The sequence below is a fragment of the Lepidochelys kempii genome, chromosome 6 (assembly GCF_965140285.1).
Source record: "Lepidochelys kempii isolate rLepKem1 chromosome 6, rLepKem1.hap1, whole genome shotgun sequence".
NCBI lineage: Eukaryota > Metazoa > Chordata > Testudines > Cheloniidae > Lepidochelys > Lepidochelys kempii.
In genome coordinates, this window is record NC_136385.1 from 32230875 (window position 1) to 32250856 (window position 19982).

Genomic DNA, 19982 nt, shown 5'->3' on the forward strand with positions numbered 1-19982 from the left:
TGAGGGTGGTGTGAGTTACACCTTGCCCATAAATAACTGTTTTTTAAAAAAGTCTTAGTAGCTATGAATTTGTAGTGGAATTGGAGGCCCCAAACCTGCATGGACTTATGAATGTGCTTATCTTCATATACTGCAGTTTGTTCTGTTTAAGTCAGTGTGATAACTCAGTGTGTAAAGTTAAGCACATTGTAAGTACAGGAGTGGGCTTGGGTCAATGCTGCTTGAATGCTCAGAGATTAGAAAAATGATTAGTTCAAAAAGATTGTGTGGCTGTCCAAATACAGGGAGTTCCATGGATGACTTCAAGAGGAAAAACCCCATTAAGACAACCCTGTCATGGTTTAAGCCACTGAGAGGCATCCAAGAACTCTTAGGATAAAATAGATTTCATCTCAGTTTTAACTTATGTGTACCCTCTGCTAGACAGCTCCAGCATTACCGTGACACATTGAGAACCGGTATTTGCTTTCCATGTTGTGTAGAAGTCTACTGTCAGATCAGAGCTTAAACTTTGACACGGGTGGTATATCCTGTTGACTTCAGTGGAACTATGACAGTTTACCTGCTGAGGGTCTGTCCCATATGTTTTTTTGGTTTCAGAGCTATATATTTAGTAAAACATATTGATAATATATGATGGAATAATGTAGTCCTTGTATATTTTCCTTTACTTGAATGTATTAAACAGGTATCATATTAAAATATTGGTTACAATGTATTGTAACTATACTAAATTTTATGCAAAAGGTTTATATGTATAAAATATATATTTTACAAACTACATGGCTTTAGAAAGAATTCATTGGGACTGTTCAAGGTGGTAAGGCTTTGCAAGAGCCAGTCCTAATTTTTAGATGTAGTATTTCAAATAAAACTTCTGAATAAATGTCAAGAAGAATATTTTAGAATTATGAAAGAAATATATGGCTCTTGCAGTGAGTTTCTGCAATGCATGTGCAGCAAGTGTATTAAACCAGAGTTTATTGGATATAATAGGAATCAAATCGGCACCCCTCCCTTATGCCATTGAACATATGACAATACGTTTTAAGTGGTGAAATAATATTATGCTTTCACAAAGTGCTGAACAGTTCAACATTATAACTAGAATATTTCCCACTGTGACTACTTCAAATCTCACAAATAACAATACTTGATAGCACAGTTTTCTGCTTTAGAGTTTATTCTAATGGCATGAAATTTTGTGATGGTCCCCCCCAAAACTGAGTCTTTGTTAGAGTGCATTTTATATTTGGATAAATACATCATAAAGTAACATTAACACCTACATTTTTCAAAGTCCCTGAATAGGTTTCCAGCACTCAATTCTCATTAATTTACATGGGAGTCATGCTGCAAAAATTCAGCGCATCAGTTTAATCATTTATGGGTAGGAGTCAGGATTAAATCAACAAAAGCAAAGAAACGCAAAGGTAATGTATAGGTTTTTTGTCTTCATCATCTGCAGTATAGTGCTCAGTGCATGCCTCAACATCATTCTCAAGAGCTCAGTTGCCCATTTCTTACTGGGAGTGAGGAAGCTGCAGGAGAAGAAGGGCTTTGTACAACTCAGAACAGGGAATGCAGGGCCCTGAGAAATTGTGAACTCTGCTCCATAGATTTATAGTAAAGTATTTATTATTCCTGATGTGTATATAAGCATGGCAAGTGGCTTGATGTTTGTAAAGTTTATACATCTTTTAAGGTTCTCTTAAAGTTGGTTTAAGACATCCTCTGGTATTAGTTAAAGAAAGTATTGCTTATTCTAGATTTCACTGAAAACTTGACTACTATACAGGAGTTGTATAACTGCCAAAGTATTGTAGTGTTCTGTAAGGAACTACGTTGTGTGCTGTGAAGACCTTGGGAAATGGTAAATAAAGATGAGATTCTAACTATTGTTTTCATTTCTTCTCATTCTCATTTGAAGTCATTTCACATCAAGTGCTTATTATTTTGTTCTTTCCATGTTATATTTTTACATACAAAAAACCCTTAAGGGGTTCTATTCATGAAAAATTCCTTTTGCTGTGAGATTATTTTAATTTCAGGATATTCTATGACGGGACTGAGTTAGGGATTTTTTATGCAGAATTTTAAAAAAAAATCTTCAAATTATTAATTACACAATTCTTTGTTAGTGATTTATCAGGGTAATGTGAAGAATATGATTTTTTGGATGGAAAATATACATAGGGGTTTTTGAATCATCTGTTTTTTACTTATAAATAATCTGCTGGGATGGCCAGCTGTTAGAGTTTCCATGGAGCACTTTTCAGTTTAGTAGTAGCCACCATTTTTCTGTTCATCAAAATTGGTGGCAAGAAAGAACATCATTGTGCCACATAGATTTTTTCCCCTCTGTCTTTAACATCCATTACTTTTTTCTTTCCCCAAACCTGCCCATCAGGGGTGCTGGAAGAATTTTTATCATGGGGGTGCTGAGAGCCATTGAACCAAACTGTAAACCCATATATAATGGAAACCCCTTCAACCCAGGGGGTGCTGAAGCACCCCCTGTACCCCAGTTCCAGCACCTATGCTACCCATAACTTTTTTGTTTGTTTTACAAAATTTCTACTGAAAAGAGTAAAAGGCAGTGTGACTGATACGTGGATATAAAATATTATACCAGATATTAGAAAATTGAATTTATGGCCTTCTAGATCAGGGGTGGGCAAACTTTTTGGCCTGAGAGGCAGGTCGGGGTTCCGAAACTGTATGGAGGGCTGGGTAGAGAAGGCTGTGCCTCCCCAAACAGCCTGGACCCCTTCCACTTCCTGCCCCCTGTGAGCTGAGGCTGTGGGGGGAGGGTGGACAATGGGGGAGGGGCCAGGGGCTAGCCTCCCTGGCCGGGAGCTCAAAGGTTGGGCAGGACGGTTCCGCGGGCTGGAAGTGGCCCGCGGGCCATAGTTTTCCCACCTCTGCTCTAGTTACAGATACATTAGTTAATGTATCCCACACAGTAGATAATGTAGATGTAGATACATTAATCTACATTAATGTAGATACATTAGTTAATGTATCCCACACAGTTATTACCATCTCCATCAGTTTGGTGGCCTTTGTGAAATTATCTGGTAACAGTGGTATATTTCCTCATAAGCCAGTGTCCACTTTACAATATCACCACATAATTAACACTAATTATCGTCCTGGTTGGTACTTGGAATAGAAAAGGCAAGGATTTGAATTGGAAAAAAGACTAGGAAGGAAGGTATGAGGGATCTTTCGAGAACAGGGTTGAGACAGCATGGAGTAGCTAGCGTTCTATGAGTAGAGTACTTCATTTACAGTGTTATCACTCTAGTATCATCCACTGACACAAAATTTAACTGAATAATAATAATAATTAATAAAGCTTAAGAAATGGAAGAGGAAGTAGGGTGGTTGTTGCTTGATGTAAAACAAAATAATGAGACTATTTAAATCAAAGTTAATAAATATTATGTGGCAGTTTTAATACTTTTTCATGACATCACCATAAAAAGTGCTAAAGATTTTATGGCCCAGAGTCTCTGGACTGGCTGAACTGTACTTGGTGCAAGGTCAGGATGGAGAGAGAAAGGTTGGCTAAAGCCAACTTTATATTTTCCCAATCCCATGGCCACAGGGTGTTGTCCCTGTCTACTATATTTTATACTAGCTACCAGTAGTCTGTAGGGGCAATTCCTGAAGCTAGAGATCAGCGTAGTTCAGGGATACTCCAACTATGCCCCTTTTCCCTGGCCATGCACCCCCAGGGAATGGATGGCATAGGAGCCAGCCTTATACCACCAAGGAATTCCCCAGTTCAGAGGGAATCCTCCACTGGCTTGTTAAACTAAGTTTAACGGAGCAGAGAATCTGACCCAATTTCTCTAATATGATGTTTTTCACTGACAGTGCTGGCTGAGTACACGATGAAGCAGAGTGTAGGCTGAGAGAGGCATTCTGAAGCTACTTCTCCCTATGCCGGTGAAGTTCAGGTGTAGTACAAAGGCACTGCATCTCTGTAGAGCATGTGATACAAGTCTTGTTTCATGAAGAAAGATTAAAAGAGTTAAATCTGTATTGCTTGTTGAGGTGAAAATGGGATGGGGTGGTATGTCCTAACCCCTTCTAAGTTTTTGAACTGTGTAGACACCACAGATGGAAGTGAATTGTTTAGAGTGGCAAAGGTATAACACGGAGTGATGGAAAGAAATTAAAAGAGAGGCCGAATATCAGGAGAAATTTTGACAATGATTCTTATTCACGAGTGGAATAGAATAGTCAAAGGAATTTGTAGAAGCCCCATTGCTTGAGTCATCTAAGGCTAGGCTGAAACAAATTCCCAACAATGCTTCACTGGCAGTGTGGCAAACTATATGGCCAAATACATCTGTTTTCTCTAATTTCACAATAGCTGTACTTGTCAGCATCTCAGTTCATTAGGGGAAACAGTAGGTCAGATCCTCTTGTGCTGTTAATTGGTGCAGTTCCATTGATTTCACTGTAGCTGCTCCAATTTACACCAGTAGAGAAATTGCTTTAGTATATTCTGCCTTTCTAGTTTGAGTAAAACATTAGTCTTATAGCTGAGGTCTGCAAGGAAAGGGTTTGGAGTCAAGGGAATGAAAGAAGACCAAGCTTTGCCCACACCTGAATCCTTAGATACCCACCTACTAGCAAAAGAGACACCCTCCGCCCCCTGGAATAAAAGGTACTACAAATCCTATTGATTGATTTACTTTAGCTAATAAGGAATATGGTAGGAGAGAGAAAAATAGGCACACAATACTCCTTTAAAGTGTCAGTTTATGTAATCATCTGCTCAAGAATTGCAAGTAAATTGTACTCCCTTTTCGTAAGTATCTCTGATTGCCATTGTATAAAGTCTCAGACTGTCTTTTACTAACATAACATGTTCCTTTGGGAAGCAACTGAGAGGTACATCCACTTGGGAAAAAGGTGATTACACAAAATGTACTGTGTGCCATCATTGTAATACTAATAAAGCAGTAATACACATTTCAGTGAATAAAGCCTATCTAACAGAAAAGTACACTCCATAATGGAAAGGAAACTTAAAGTAGAAGAATGAAATGTATATGTAATTTTGACAGGCTTAAAATATAGTTTTCTTCTACTAATGTGCCAAAACATTGCATCTAAGCACTTGCACTGACATTTCAGAAAGCTCCCTTTGACATACACAGTGTATCATCTAGTGCAGTGTTCATGGAATTAACATTTTCCTGGAGTAATCATATACAATTTAATGACCAAATAGTTCTGAGGCAATACAACTGGATTTCACAGGAACTAAATATATTACTTCACACTGATCCAGCATGTTTTAGTTGAGCAGTCATTAGCATGTTTATAATGGTTCTAATTTAGCACAACATTTTCTGAATTTTATCCTTGAGTCATTTACAAATTGTTCATATTGACTAAACAAAGGAAACAGATTGCATTTTATACTTAGTAATTTATCTGAAAGAAGAGGGGAGGGTTAATTGTCTAAAAGTTTTGCTCTGTTTGGGGAAGTGATTCTAGCCTTGCATTGCTTGGTGCACAATGCATTTTCCCCTCTGTTCTGGAAAAAGAAAAAAACTGGGGGGCGGGGGGGTGGAGAAGAAGGGGAAAGGATGGACAAGTGAGTAAAATGAAAGATTAGGAGTAGGGCAAGATTGGCCACTCCCAGAGGGGAGTGTGGAGCAGAACTGAGCTGGCACGAGATTATCTAAACCAGTTGGTGCATTCCTTAATGATCAAGTGCCTGAGAAGTCCAGCTTTCTCTCACAGAGCATCTGTGTTGATGTTTATATCAGTGCCCTGCTGTATGGGAAAAGCATGCTTTCTCTTGTTGCTTTTCTAAAAATAGTGTGGAATATAGCATTGTATGAGTTATTTTAGGAAAACAAAAACATTTGCAGGGTTAAAGGTTTTGCTTTTTAATAAATAAAAAAATGAAGGTCAGAATTGTATCTTAAGCTAGTCTTTAGATGGGGATGGATGGTACAAGCAATGTACAGTTTTCTTTGTATGTAGGGGTTTGCATCAAACATTTCACCAGAGATTTGAACTCTATTGAAACAAGCCATTCTAGGCTGGATTGGTACATTCTGCAAACCTGCTGCTGTTTTTCCATTAGGCTCATTTTAGAAAGCAAGCCTGGAAACTACCAGTATTTGTACACCAGTGTTTGTATTTCGAAAGCACATAGTTTCATGTGAGAGCTGGACAAGTCTGGGAGTGTGTGAGAGTTCAGGGTAAAACCAGCACATTTTAGGCCTAATTATTTTTAGTGTGCTTGGAGAGTTTTAATTCCATTTAAGAGAGCACTCCACACTCTTACAGTTCTAATTTTGTTTGCAGTGTAGTTTGTAGCCATGTTGGACCCAGGATATGAGAGAAACAAGGTGGGTGAGGTAATATCTTTTATTGAACCAACTTCTGTTGGTGGAAGGGACGAGCTTTTGAACTACACAGAGCTCTCTTCCCTGCCAGACCTGAAGAAGAGCTCTGTGAAGCTTGAAAGCTTGTCTCTCTCACCAGAAAAAGTTGGTCCAGTAAAAGATATTACCTCGCCCACCTTGTCTCAGTTCTAATCTTATCATTTGTGGAAATCTTGTCACCATGAAAAAATATGTAGTAGTTGGCAGATTCATTTGGTCCCTGTCCTAAAGAAAACCGCTTTTGAGGTAGTCAGTTGTTGGATTTACATTATTGCTATTAGGCAAGAATTTCTACTAGGAACTACTGTTCCATTATCATTGAGTTTACAAATATTTGTTTATATTAGGCATCAATTGTTGCTGTTTGTATTACAGTAATACCTACAAATCCCATCCAAGATTGGGGCCTCATTGTATTAAACAGTCTACAAACACACAGGCTACATCTATATTAGAGTTGAGCAGTGTGATTCCTAACTCACATAGCCATACCAGGCTAGCTCTGCTAGGGCAAGTACGCTAAAAATAGCATCACGGGGTAGCATGGTCAGCGGCATGGGCTAGCTGCCTGATTAAGTGCCCGGGGGTCCAGGTGGGTATGTACTTGGGGCAAGTAGCCCTAGCTGCCACCCAGGCTACCCGAGGTATGCTGCTATTTTTTAGCACACTTGCTCAAGCAGAGCTAGAATGAGTATGTCTCCGCATGCTGGGAATCACACTCCCAGCTCCAAGTGTAGACATAGGTATAATGAGATGTAGTGTCAGCCCCTGAGAGGTGAGAGTATAAATAGTCAGGAGAAACAAAAGGGTAGGAAGGAAAGTTGATGCGCAGGAAGATGATGTGAGCTGGCAAGGGTGACATAGCAGATCAGTGGCAGAGTGAGGTATAGAGCTTAGGGATGAAATAATAACCATCTGTAGTAGGTATACCTTTTCTCTTTTGTTAATTTTTCTAGTTCTTAAGTCATATTCTTTCCAATTACTATCTTATTTATGCATACATGGCTGGTCGTAGTGGCATTTGCCGTCAAATTGGCTGTTGAGGGGATAGTAAATCAACAAAATCTTGAAACGATAGTCAAAGAAGTTAGTGCGTTGGCTAACAACATATCTCAAATGTCTTATTTTTAAATTTTCTGTTATACCATGAAAATTAATTACTCTAGAATGGAAATATGGAAATTGAGGAGGATGAGATGAGATTCACTTGACCTAACTTACTGGTGACAGGAAGATTGAAACCAAGCTACTTATGAAGCGGAGGCAGTAGCACCATATTGTGACTATGTTGAGCCTTCAGGCTGACTTTTGATTAATTCTGTATTGTTGCCCTCCTTTTTTCTTTTAGTTAAAGTTTATTGAAAATGAAAAGGGTAATTTGTATATGAAAGAAGAAAATGAGTAATATGGCATCAAAGAATCTATTTTAGTAACATTACACAAACTTTATACCCTTGCATTAAAAAAAAATAGAGAGCATCATCCAGCACTTACGTTTGTTAGTTATGCTTAAATTATATTTTTTATTTATCTAGTCATGACTGTAAATATGAAGTTCTTCATTTCAGTTTGAATTGGTGTCAGATTATAAAAGCTAATTCTTTCAAAGTGAATGAAATTCATCTTACTGAACACTGAAATGTTACAGTTTGCATTTAATTTTAACATTAAATACATATTACCAAGAATGAAGACTATGATTTTAATGGTATAGAGCTATGCTAAGTGGTTCTTTATCTCAAGGAAATCTAGAGGGCAAAGAATTCACAAAAGGCATGTAATCAAGCTGTTCTTGTACACCTGAAGATGGATCAATTAGTGAAAGGTGCTACCAGGCTGCACACACAAATTAAGTCCGATCACTAGATAGTAAAATGTACTTCACTTTCTAAATAACAGATTTCTTTAGCTGAATCTAATAATGCCATTGGTAGTATAAAAGTCAGTAGCACCCAATATACACTAACTAGATCAACATCTGAATGATTTTTTTAAAACGAAATCTTGCATTTTACTGAAAAATTCTTGTATTTTCTGAATTGCTTATTCTAATTAGATTTTTCTCCTTTATGTGAAATACCAAAGCAAACCCTTCAGTTTCAGATGGATAATAGGTTGTTTTTGTTTTTATTGTTGTTGTTGTTTTGGTGTCAAACCCTGAGTAGATCGTCATGGAACTAGGGAAATCCTGTTCTCACATACAAAATCAAGATGTTCTCAGGCCAGGTCCACACTAAATAGCAAGGTTGACCCAGCTACCTTTTTCAGGGGTATGAAACGTTCACACCCATGAGTGATGTGGCGACGCCGACCTGACCCCAGCTGCAGACAGCCCTGAATCAATGGGAGAATTCTTTTGTGGGCCTAGCTACTGCCTCTTGGGAAAGTGGATTAATTATAGTGACAGGAGAACTCCTCCTAGTGCTGTCGTGAGTGTTTACACCCAAGGGCCACCATGCTGCAGCTGTGCTGTTCTAGCAGTTTAAGTATAGACATAGTCAAAGTGAAGTTAAGGAACAGGAGAAGAGGGAGCCACTATTACTGCTGTTTACCAGTAGTTTGGATTTTGGAAAAAAAGACTTTTTCCTTAAACAAATATATCAAATGGGATAATTTCCTGTACACTGTTTCTCTCCTGTAACCTTGACTTGTCTGAGGCCTCCAAACTCATTTGACTTAGCCTGATCCAATCAATACTGTCATCTCTTGTTGTGGAATTGGAAACCAATGAATACGTATAATAGCAATGGCTTAGGGACTATGTGCTCCACAGTGAAGATGGAAAAAGTTTCACATTTTGGGACGTTCCCAGAGCCTGCTAAAACATAATGAATACTTATTATGTTCAGTGAAATCTCATTGCATTATAATGTGCATTGTAACATTCCTATAAAGCATACCTCCTGAACATAAGGATGGGAATTGTCATGCTCTTAATTGTACAGCACCCTTTTTCTGTAACACTGGTGGGAAGTTCGTCAATCTACTGCGGGTTATATCATCCTTTGAAATATTTGCTCTTGTGCTATGTGTGGTCTGATATTTCCCCCCAGGCTTTTCCAACACTCCCTTGAGTTCTAATATATTTTAGATGCACTTAGAAAAATATGTCACATGTACCTTTGATTGAATTACATTTCTGTATACATTTCCATTCATTGTTTATGAATTTATAGTGCATTTGCAATCATTATTAATAAATCAATGTGCTTTTGTCTTCTGTCACAATATAATGTATATATTCAAAAAGAATTGTATGCAAACAAGTCATGTTTTAGAACTCATATCAGTAATAATTATCAGCTCACAGTATTGTTACAACATGCTTTGAAAGAAGCTTATTATGAAAGAAAACAAGGCACTGCAAGGTAGCAAGAGTAAGACAGTTCAGTTGATCATTGATATGGGTGTTGTAAATATGCCACTGTATACTACAGTGTTTTATTAAGTCTCAAAAAGTCAAAGCTGATTTGAAATAATAATGTCTGACAGTCAGGGCTTTGAAGTTTTGCTGCTGCACTCTCACATTTAGGCTTTCTTTTATGTACGACTTTACCGTAAAAAACAAAAACACACATGGTATGAATGCCTTCTTCATATCTGTATTTCAAAGAAGGTAATGAGAGGCTACTTCAGTAAATTAAAAACAATCTGAAACTATGTGGATGGACACAGGCCATTGTAAGGTCATACAGTATTCATGCAAGATATAGTCTTGGTTGCTTGCTTGTTCAAGGTTGTGAGACTGGAATAAAATAGAAAGAGAGAGAATGCAAAAGTTATTCTTGACAGGGAGAAGATGACTTTCATTTAGTCAGAAGAACTTCAGAGCTTGGCTGTGATAGTTAGCACCCGTTCTTCATCACCAATCTTGCAACAGAGTGCTGGATTCCATCCATTCCATGGCTGATTGATTAGCCAGTGGACAAATGTTAATTGTTTTCATCAATGCTTTGTGTTCATGGAGAGATCCTTTTCATCTTCTATCAAGCACTCGCTTTACGTTTGTTTATTCAGCTTGTCTATCTTGTAACAATCTTTTCTCATCCACCATCACAAGTTACCACATTGAGGGAGAATCCTGCAGTACTTCTACCCCATTGAACAATTAAAATTACTAAAAGAAATATTGACGGGTGGGGATTATGCAATAAACATCATAGTTTAAAAGAAGTCAGATTTTGATAGATAATCCAAACTCTAATTTATAGGTAACACATTTGCTCTTGTTGTCTTGGGAAGAAAAGTTCTCTAGGGTGTTTAACATAAAATATATGGAGTCAAATTCTGTGCTCTACTGACTTACTGTATCCCATTCTGTACTGACTTACATCTTGGGTAACTCTATTGGCATGAGTGAGTTAGCATGGGGTGAAAGCTGTAGAAAATATGCTTAGTTTATAAACACGAGCTGGGCCCATGCCACACATTCAAAATCCAAAGGTGAACATTTATCAAGAGTAATCACTTTCCTTGGTTAGTTTATAATAGACAGTCCCGAACTGAAACATCCCTAAACTTCACAGATGTCCAGATTCTTAGGCTTTGGGGTGCTTTAGAGTTGGAGCCTTGATTCAACTTATTCTCCAAATAGTTTTGCACTCCAAAATTGGGTCCAGACTTCCACAAAGTCAGTGGAATTTGGAATCCAGTGTTCTGGTTCAGGCCTGTTTCTATAATGAACTAAGCCAGGAAATGGATTACTACTATTGAAGACATTTCTGCTATGTAGGAAGGCAACTTTGAAGATTTTATATGTATGGAGGGAAATTGACTTTCAGTATTAAAGGAAAAAACACATCTCCTCACCATAGATCCTTTTCAGGCTGTGTGCGCGAGCACATGTGTACAAGGGCTCAGGGAGGAACATATTTTTCACTGTTAGCTGCTTGTTACCCCTTCCACGTAGGTGAATGTCCAATTTCAGGTATCTCCAGTGAGATAGGTGAACATATAATGATAATTTTAATTAAGAATTATGCAAACCGACTCCCACCAGTTGCAAACCTTCTGGAATTAAAAAAAGAAGAAGCTGTAATTACAATATATGTTCACAGTTCTTAAAAGTCACCCTTTGTATTTTCCTAACCTTTCTGAGTCTGCCCAAGAACAAAATGTAATAGCAAATAATTACGAGCTGTTTGGATAGAAGTTCAGTATTGAGAAATACTGTGCAGACCTGTGCAGTCTAATATCTTTTAAAGAAATACTTCCTTGCAAATATATAGAAAAAGAAAACTACAATTATTAACATGATTATATTAAGAGAGGGGGCATACAGACTGACCCTTCTTTTATTCATCTTCCTACTCAATGGAATTCTTGAAAAATATGCTTCTATGCTTGTATATATTCATACATGTGTTTGCTTCAGGGGTGAATTTCTTCTCAGCTCTCATAAGATTATTTAATTGTCTCTTGATTCTGTTATTTGTTGCATCCTAAGATTTTGTTGTGGTGGTGGTTTTGTATCGATTGAGAGAAAGCATCCTGGTGAAAAGTCATTAACACTCATAACCTACATTAGACATCAAAATAAAGTCAAAAGGCTCTTCTTTTGCATGGATGAAGGACTGAAATTTTGGCAGGAGAGCAACAGACAGACATCTTTTAAAACTGATGATATCACAAAAAAGGACAGATTATAATGTTCTGTTGGTAATTGATGGTTATTTGTTGATTCTTCTATTACTAGGCCAAAACTCATAAAAGTAATACATGCTTGTAATTGTAAAAATTGAATAATTTGTTTTATTGTATAACAAATATTTTAACAGTGTCTGCTGCAACTTACAGCTTCTTAAATTGTGTCTTTTATGGAAAGAGATAATTAGTAAATAAATTGACTTTTCTACTGAAATACTATTTCAAAAATATTAACAAGCTATATTGTCTTTCGAAGGAAGTTTACATGGCATAAATGTGTTGCAATTAAAACCTTGATCTTTTGAGGGTTGTAATTTGGTTTACATGAAACTGCTTTTTTCACATATGGAAAGTTAATATGCATGTTCGCATGAAACACTTTTGCATCTTAAAAAATGTTATTGGACAGATTACCTTATTTTCCGCCTTTAACTCCCTCCATAAAATGCACTTCTTTTGTGATTCCTTCCAATGCTGATCTCTGTGACAATCCCCTTTGTGTTGGAACACAGTGTTATCCCCTATATTGTAACTGGGTAAGGTAGCAACAAATCCTGCTCTTCTTACTTGTGTGAGTACTCCCAACAGGACTGCCTGCATGGTAATGCGAAACAGGATTTGGCCTTTAATTTGCAAGTAATTCACGGCGGAGACCTTGAGATGAATTCTGCCTTCATTTACACCCAAATAACTCTTGGTAAATCAGTGGGATTGCATTACTGTAAATATGGTCATTAATTGGTACCTTATTATGTGTTTGTAAAGCACTGTTTATGCCTAAAGCAACCTCTATTAATAAAATATTGATTATTGGCCTGATACTGAGAGGTAATAACAAATTTTGAAAGAGAAAGTAACCAAGGACATAGAGATGAATGGTAATTGGGATAAAATACAACATGGTTTTGCAAAAGGTAGATTGTGCGAGACCAGCCTGATCTCTTTCATTGAGAAGGTAACTGATTTTTTACACAAAGGAAATGCAATAGATCTAAGCTACCTAGATTTCAGGGAAGCATTTGATACAGTTCCACACGAGAAGTTATTAGTTAAATTGGAGAAGGTGGGGATTAATATGAGAATTGAAAGGTGGATAAAGAACTGGTTAAAGGGGAGACTACAAAGGGTCATACTGAATGGTGAACGGTCAGGCTGGAGGGAGGTTACTAGTGGAGTTCCTCAAGGATCAGTCTTGGGACCAATCTTATTTAACATTTTTATTACTCACCTTGGAACAGAAAGTGGGAGTCTGCTAATAAAATTTATGGCTGACACAAAGTTGGGAGGAATTGCCAGTACAGAGGAAGACCAGAATATCATACAAGATGATCTATATGACCCTGTAAACTTGAGTAATAGAAATGGGATGAAATGTAATAGTGCAAAGGGCAAGGTCATGCATTTAGGGATTAATAACAAGAATTTTTGCTGTAAGCTAGGGATGTATCAATTGGAATTGACAGAGGAGGAGAAAGACCTAGGTGTATCAGTTGATGGCAGGATGACTATGAGCCACCAATGTGGTGCTGCTATGAAACAGGCTAATGCAGTCCTAGAATGCCTCAGGTGAGATATTTTGAGTAGAGACGGGGAAGTGTTAGTACCATTATACAAGGCACTGGTGAGACCTCATCTGGAATATTGTGTATAGTTCTGGTCTCTCATGTTTCAGAAGGATGAATTCAAACCGGAACAGGTACAGAGAAGGGCTACTAGGATTATCCGAGGAATGGAAAACTTGTCTTATGAAAGGAGACTCAAAGAGCTTGGCTTGTTTAGCCTAAACAAAAGAAGGCTGAGAGGAGATATGATTGCTATCTATAAATATATAGAGGGATAAATACCACGGAGGGAGAAGAATTATTTAAGCTCAGTACCAATGTGGACACAAGAACAAATGGATATAAGCTGGCCATCAGGAAGTTTAGACTTGAAATTAGATGAAGGTTTCTAACCATCAGAGGAGTGAAGTTCTGGAACAGCCTTCCAAGGGAAGCAGTGGGGGCAAAAGACGTATCTGGCTTCAAGACTAAGCTTGATAAATTTATGGAGCGGATGATATGATGAGACTGCCTACAGTGGCATGTAGCTGATCTGTGAAATTAGATCATGCCTACAATGGCATGTAGCTATTAGAAAATGTTCCCAACGGTCAGTGATGGGACACTAGATGGGAAGGGTTCTGGATTACTATAGAGAATTCTTTACCAGGTGTCTGGCTGGTGGGTCTTCCTACATGCTCAGTGTCCAAATGATCACCATATTTGGGGTTGGGAAGGAATTTTCCCCTACATCAGATTGGCAGAGACCCTGTTTTTCGTTTGCTTTCCTCTGCAGCATGGGGCACAAGTTACTTGCAGGTTTAAATTAGTGTAAACTGTTGTAAATGGTGGATCTGTAACTTGAAGTCTTTAAAGCATGATTTGAGGACTTCAGTAACTCAGCCAGAGGTTATGGGTCTATCACAGGAGTGAATGGGGGAAATTCTGTGGCATACAATAGGCAGATCAATCTAGATGATCATGATAGTGCCTTTTCACTCATCTCCCATTGAGTTCAGTGGGAACAAAGAGTGCTGAGCACTCCCATGAGGTACTAAGATCCCGATTTATCAAGACGCTTAACAAGTGTCTAACTTTAAGCAGCTTCATTTAAGTCAGTGGGACTACTTACATGCTTAAAGTTAGGTACATGCTTAAATACCTTGCTGAACTGGGGCCCAAGTGCTTCTTGGGACTAGGCCCTGTAATTGTAATGGAAGTTAATCATACGCACTGTTGAGAATAGATCCCACAAAGTTTAATGGAGATTCCACTGCCATTATAAACAGAGAAAGGGAGAAGGAAGTATTCAGCTATATATAAAGTTCTCTCACTGAGAATTTATAAACCTTGAATAGATGTTCTTAGAGGAGGAAGACTCCAGATTGTGACACCAATCATATGAGTTACCCATTCCCTGTCTTAAAATCACCTTTTACAATTTATTTTTGGAAGGTTAAATTCTGTAAGTTCTATTAAGGGACTTAAAAATAGCTTTTGATTTAACTGAGGATTATGTTATGCTCCGTGTTAAATTTTTCAGCGAAAGTAAGGTCTGATCCTGGAGGACTTGTTGAGGCCAGATTCTCACTACATCTTCAGTGCAGTAACTTCAGTGAGAGTTTTGCCTGAATAAGGCCTGCTGGACTGAGCTGAAGGTTTGGATTGCAATATGACCTTCAGAATTTAAATGCCAATCTTCTAATTGTTGCGTAGCTTACGGGAAAAAATGCTGATTCTGTGAACATCAGAAATCTAGAATTGTTTTATGAATTCCATGAAGACATTATATGAATAACTTCTGCATTGACATGAGTAAAAAAAATGTGTTTGTGATGAACACAGTGAGCCAAATTTCCAAAAACAGTCTCTAAATCTTCAACTATATTTTGAATGTGCAATCATTTTCAAATACAAAAGATAAAAATTTGTACATGGAGTGGCAATCTATCTATGTAAATTGGCATGCATATATTCTGAACCAAGTTCTGCTCTCATTTAGATCCTTGTAAATCCACAGTAACTCTATAGTTAACCTCAATGGAGTTACACGGGATTTACGTTGAAGTAGATGAAAGACCATTTGGCCTCAAGTTCATTCCCCTTTGAAAATCTGGTTCAAACAGATCAGGTAGGATGGTTTTGAAGAGCTAAAGGAGACACTTCCTAATCTATAAAGTTGTATTAAGTATTTATTTTCCTTTTTAATAGACTCATCTTGCATGGAAAAGCTACTTTCTAAAGACTGGAAGGAGAAAATGGAAAGACTAAATACAAGTGAACTCCTTGGAGAAATTAAAGGTATAATATATTAAATATTTAAACGTTGACATAATATTTTAGTCACTGAATGGAAGAAAATGTACATTTAATGCATAACCAATCATTGATCCACATTCAAAACTCCCACCGACTTTAATAGGACTATGGGCATGGAATGATACAAAGTTCAGGTGTTCTATTCTGTTCTCTCTAGCGTTCAAGTATATAATGGAAATAAAATGAATAAATTAACATCTGTTTTTCTTTGAAACTCTTTCCAACCAACTCAACCTATTTATTTAGAACGACAGGTATATTTGAAAAACAAAGACTTTTTTATGCTTAAAACTTAGTTACAAGCAGGGTTAAGAATATTTCCCTCTCATTTCAATTTTATTACAAACTTTAAATGTATCATATTAGTTCTCTTACATCGGTTAAATATCTCAATCTCCGGATACCAAAAGAAAAAGGCAAAAGCATCCCATTGCAAAAGGATGTGGGTTAGGAGTAATTCCCAAAGAATGTATTTTTGTATAGGTAGTATGTGGGGGACTCTTATCGACTGTGGTGGGATGTCACACTGTGCTTATTTTTTTTAACCCTGTGCTTCAAATGTCCAATTTGAAGAATGCTAGTTTTTTTTTACAATTGAATTATCCTTAGAGTTGAAAGAGAGACCCTGGGTGAAATTCTGTCACCACTGAAGTTGATTGGAGTTTTGCCGTGTGTATAGCCTGTGATTCCAGCAGGTCCCAAAAAATTTGTGGCACTTGGGATCTAATCAGTGTGGGAGGCTGTGCTAATAAAAAAATAATTTGAAGAGCATTCAGTGACAGGATCCTTAAGGTGCTTCTCTCCCTGCCCTTTGGTTCTTCCATGGGGTTTTCTCTTGGAAGGAAATTCAGGCTATTATTGTTTGGATTGGAAAGAGAACTTTTCTTTCCACTGTGAGCTTAGATATTTTACACTATTTATGACATGTATTGAACAGATTTATTTCTGTTGATTGCTATGGTCTTATTAAATCACAACTATAAATACATGGGAACAAGGATTTGTTTGTCATACTGATGATGTCCTTACTAATGTTAAAACAAAAAGAAAGACTATCTGAAGAAAATCGATGCTTGTGATTTTGCATTTCCATCAAAAAATGTTCTGAAATATGATGCATTTACTATAGATATAAACAAGATGAAGGTTGGCCTTCTTAATAAATAATTTATAATCACTTCTGTCAGCTGATACCATGTCAAAACCTAATTGTTTTATATGTTTCCTCTGATTGGATTTCTCCTGTATAGCTATGACACTGCAAAGTATTAGGTAGGAAAGTATTGATGACTGAAATAAGACACACAGTTTTACCAAAATATGCTATGCCTGCCTGCAATAAACAAAAGGCATCAAAAACTGGTAATTCGAAATGCTAATCTATTTAAAACCATGTTGTCTGCTGATAACATGGAAAGTGTTGGACATTAATTGCACAAAATACGACTACCCAAATCTCTGAATAGAAGCTCCTTGAATGCCATTAGTGAATCAGAATTAAAACAGGCTGGGTCTCTGGCAATGATGGATAACATATTCCTTATTATTTTACATGGGTGGTTTTTTCGGCATATAAAGCCTTTTGATGTACTTCCGAGTGTCATTCAGTTTTTGGTTGGGACATTTAAAGTTTGACTTCTTATAAGGTCTGTTTCCACTGAAGAGTTGACACAGGCTCTTATTAAGGTATTGTCCTCAAACCCTGTTCTGTCCACCCACACGCTCCCTGAGTTTGGTCATGCTTTCATCCCAGCATAGCTGGCTTGTCTAGGACTGTAAGCTAAAACCCAAGAGAGGCTTTCACTTGGGTTGGTAACCCATCCGCTTTGCAGTGAAAATGCAAGTTAAACCATCTGAGTGCTGATACCTTCCCACAGCTCCTGCTATGTGCCCAGAAAGACAGAGAAGTTCTTCCACAATTCGGTGACACACACAGGTGTGTCAGCACCAGTGAGGACACAGTAACCTGGGTATGGCTTTGCAGAATGACTACTCTGGCTGCTCAGACCTGGATGCCAATTGCCCAAGTTAACTTTGCAGCGAAGACATACCCATAGGGTCTTTTTCTGCTTCATTCTTGTAGTACTCAGTTTTTACTTTGGCCCTCTGGTTAACTGGTTGTGTGCACATTATAAAAATTTAAATGTAAGTGATATCCAGTTTGGAGCCCCTTTTTGCTGCCCAAATGGTGTAAAGCAGCCTTAATATAAATGAGAATTAAGTCCCGAGTGTCTTATTTCTGCCTCAAGGAGAGTTTTAGATTATTACATGTGTTTTAGCCTGTGGTGTTAGCATAGCCAAAGGTAAGAACAAGAAGCCAATTTTGCGTAATGTGAAGTGAGATTTAGCCATGTGCCCCCCTCCCATTGAAACTTTGTTCTTCTCTCCCACTGAGGCCCTGAGTTGGCCAGAAGTGTTTGTTAGAGAATGATACCCCTCCAGAATAGTGAGCCCCTAATCTAGGGAGCCAGTTTTTATTCTCCCTGCAGTGCCAATTAATCCCTGGGCTGGCCCTGCTTGATGGCAGGGTGCTCTGGTACTACTCTTTTCACATCATTTCAAACTTCCCTCTGATGAGTTAAGGTAGACATTACTTCTCAGAAGCCAGCCAACAGCTATGTCTTTGCTGACTAGATGGGTCGCTGGAGAGTGGTATGAACTGCTTCTGTCCTCATAGGGTTGATTGCACTTTAATAGAGCCTTTACTCTAGTGGTCACTAAATGGTTTACAAACATTAATGAAGCCTCATAAGACCGCTGTGAGGAAGGGAAACTTTAGTATTAGTGAGTAAACCATAGTAATGAAAGATGAAGTGACGTGCCCAAAGCCAACAATGAGTCAATAGCAGAGTCAGGGATAGAACCCAGGGATCCTGCTTCAACCCTTAGTAAATCCTTAGAGCTCCTTGCTCTAACCACAGATGACTTTTTCCTTAATGGTCCTTATCTCTACAGTGTTCCCAGCTACTGTCAGCTGACATCCATTCGGGCTATTGGGAGTCACACATCTAAATCTTTGCTACTGGAATTGCATTTGAAACATACTCCCTTTTCCCAAAAAGAGACAGGGAAAAGTTCAGTGAGAATGCACAGGGATACACAGAAGACTACAGCTGTAATGGTGAGCACTTCTATAGTGCTTTGAAATCTATGGAGTAATTATCACCATTACACAGAAAGGGAAACTGAGGTACAGAAAGAGGCAGTGTCTTGCCTCAAAATAGATCAGTGGCAGAGCTGGAACAAGAACTCAGATCTGTTGATTCCCAGTCCAGTGCTCTTTCCACTGTCTCCAAGGTGGTAACTTATAGGTTTCTTTAAAAATATGTAGCTTGGGGTCATAATGATGTATTAACATGGTTTAGCACTTGTGGGCCTTAAGAAGTGTGTTCTGAGAGGATACTAATGAAGAGAGTGAGGACTGGGTGCATCGGGGGTAAAGAAGACATTCTAGGCATAGGGGAGCGTGAAATAAGACAGGAAAATGAGAGTGTAAGAAGTAAATAAAAGAAGTGAGGTAGTCTAAATTAACCAGGCATACTTTAAATTGTTTTGGGAATGTTCAAAGCTCTAGATTTCCATGACCATGGGTTCATTTTCCCAGGGTTGAAGGGATTTCAGGTCGGGTGATTGCCACTGCATACTGAAGATGCTAAGAACTACTTTTGAAAACTTAGTCCTGTACTTGGTTGCAATTAATTCTAAGTCAGGGCATTTTAACTGGTTGATATTTTTGGTATTTGTGCAGCTGCTTCCTTCTTTTATATTACTGAGAGTTCAACATGAAGCGATGCAGTTAAAAAAATAAAATGTTAGGTCATTAGCAAAAAAATCTTGATGATCAGAAACAGAGGTGTGGTCCAGTGAGGAGCAGCTCTTTGCACTGACTGTTACTGGGAGTTGTTTACTTTAAATAGAAGGCGTTGTTCTTGTTAAGGATAACCTGAGCACATACTCTCCCTCTGTGACTGCACAAGTGCCCTTCCATTCAAACCCTGTGGGAAGGAGCTTCAATTAGGCAGGGCATGTGCTCATCTACCCCTCGACCCCC

At 38.0% G+C, this 19982-nt stretch overlaps 1 protein-coding gene across 32 annotated transcripts in view; it reads left to right on the plus strand.

The window, feature by feature from the left end:
* SOX6 (SRY-box transcription factor 6) overlaps positions 1–19982 on the plus strand; it is a 445473-nt gene that overhangs the window by 227313 nt on the left and 198178 nt on the right. For 29 of the 32 annotated variants that reach the window (XM_073347425.2, XM_073347409.2, XM_073347410.2 and 26 more), the window contains one exon: positions 15824–15913. The exons of the other annotated variants lie outside the window; for them this stretch is intronic. In XM_073347425.2, coding sequence (XP_073203526.2) covers positions 15824–15913 — 90 coding nt within the window. The remainder of the gene's footprint in view (positions 1–15823; positions 15914–19982) is intronic. 32 annotated transcript variants of the gene reach the window in all.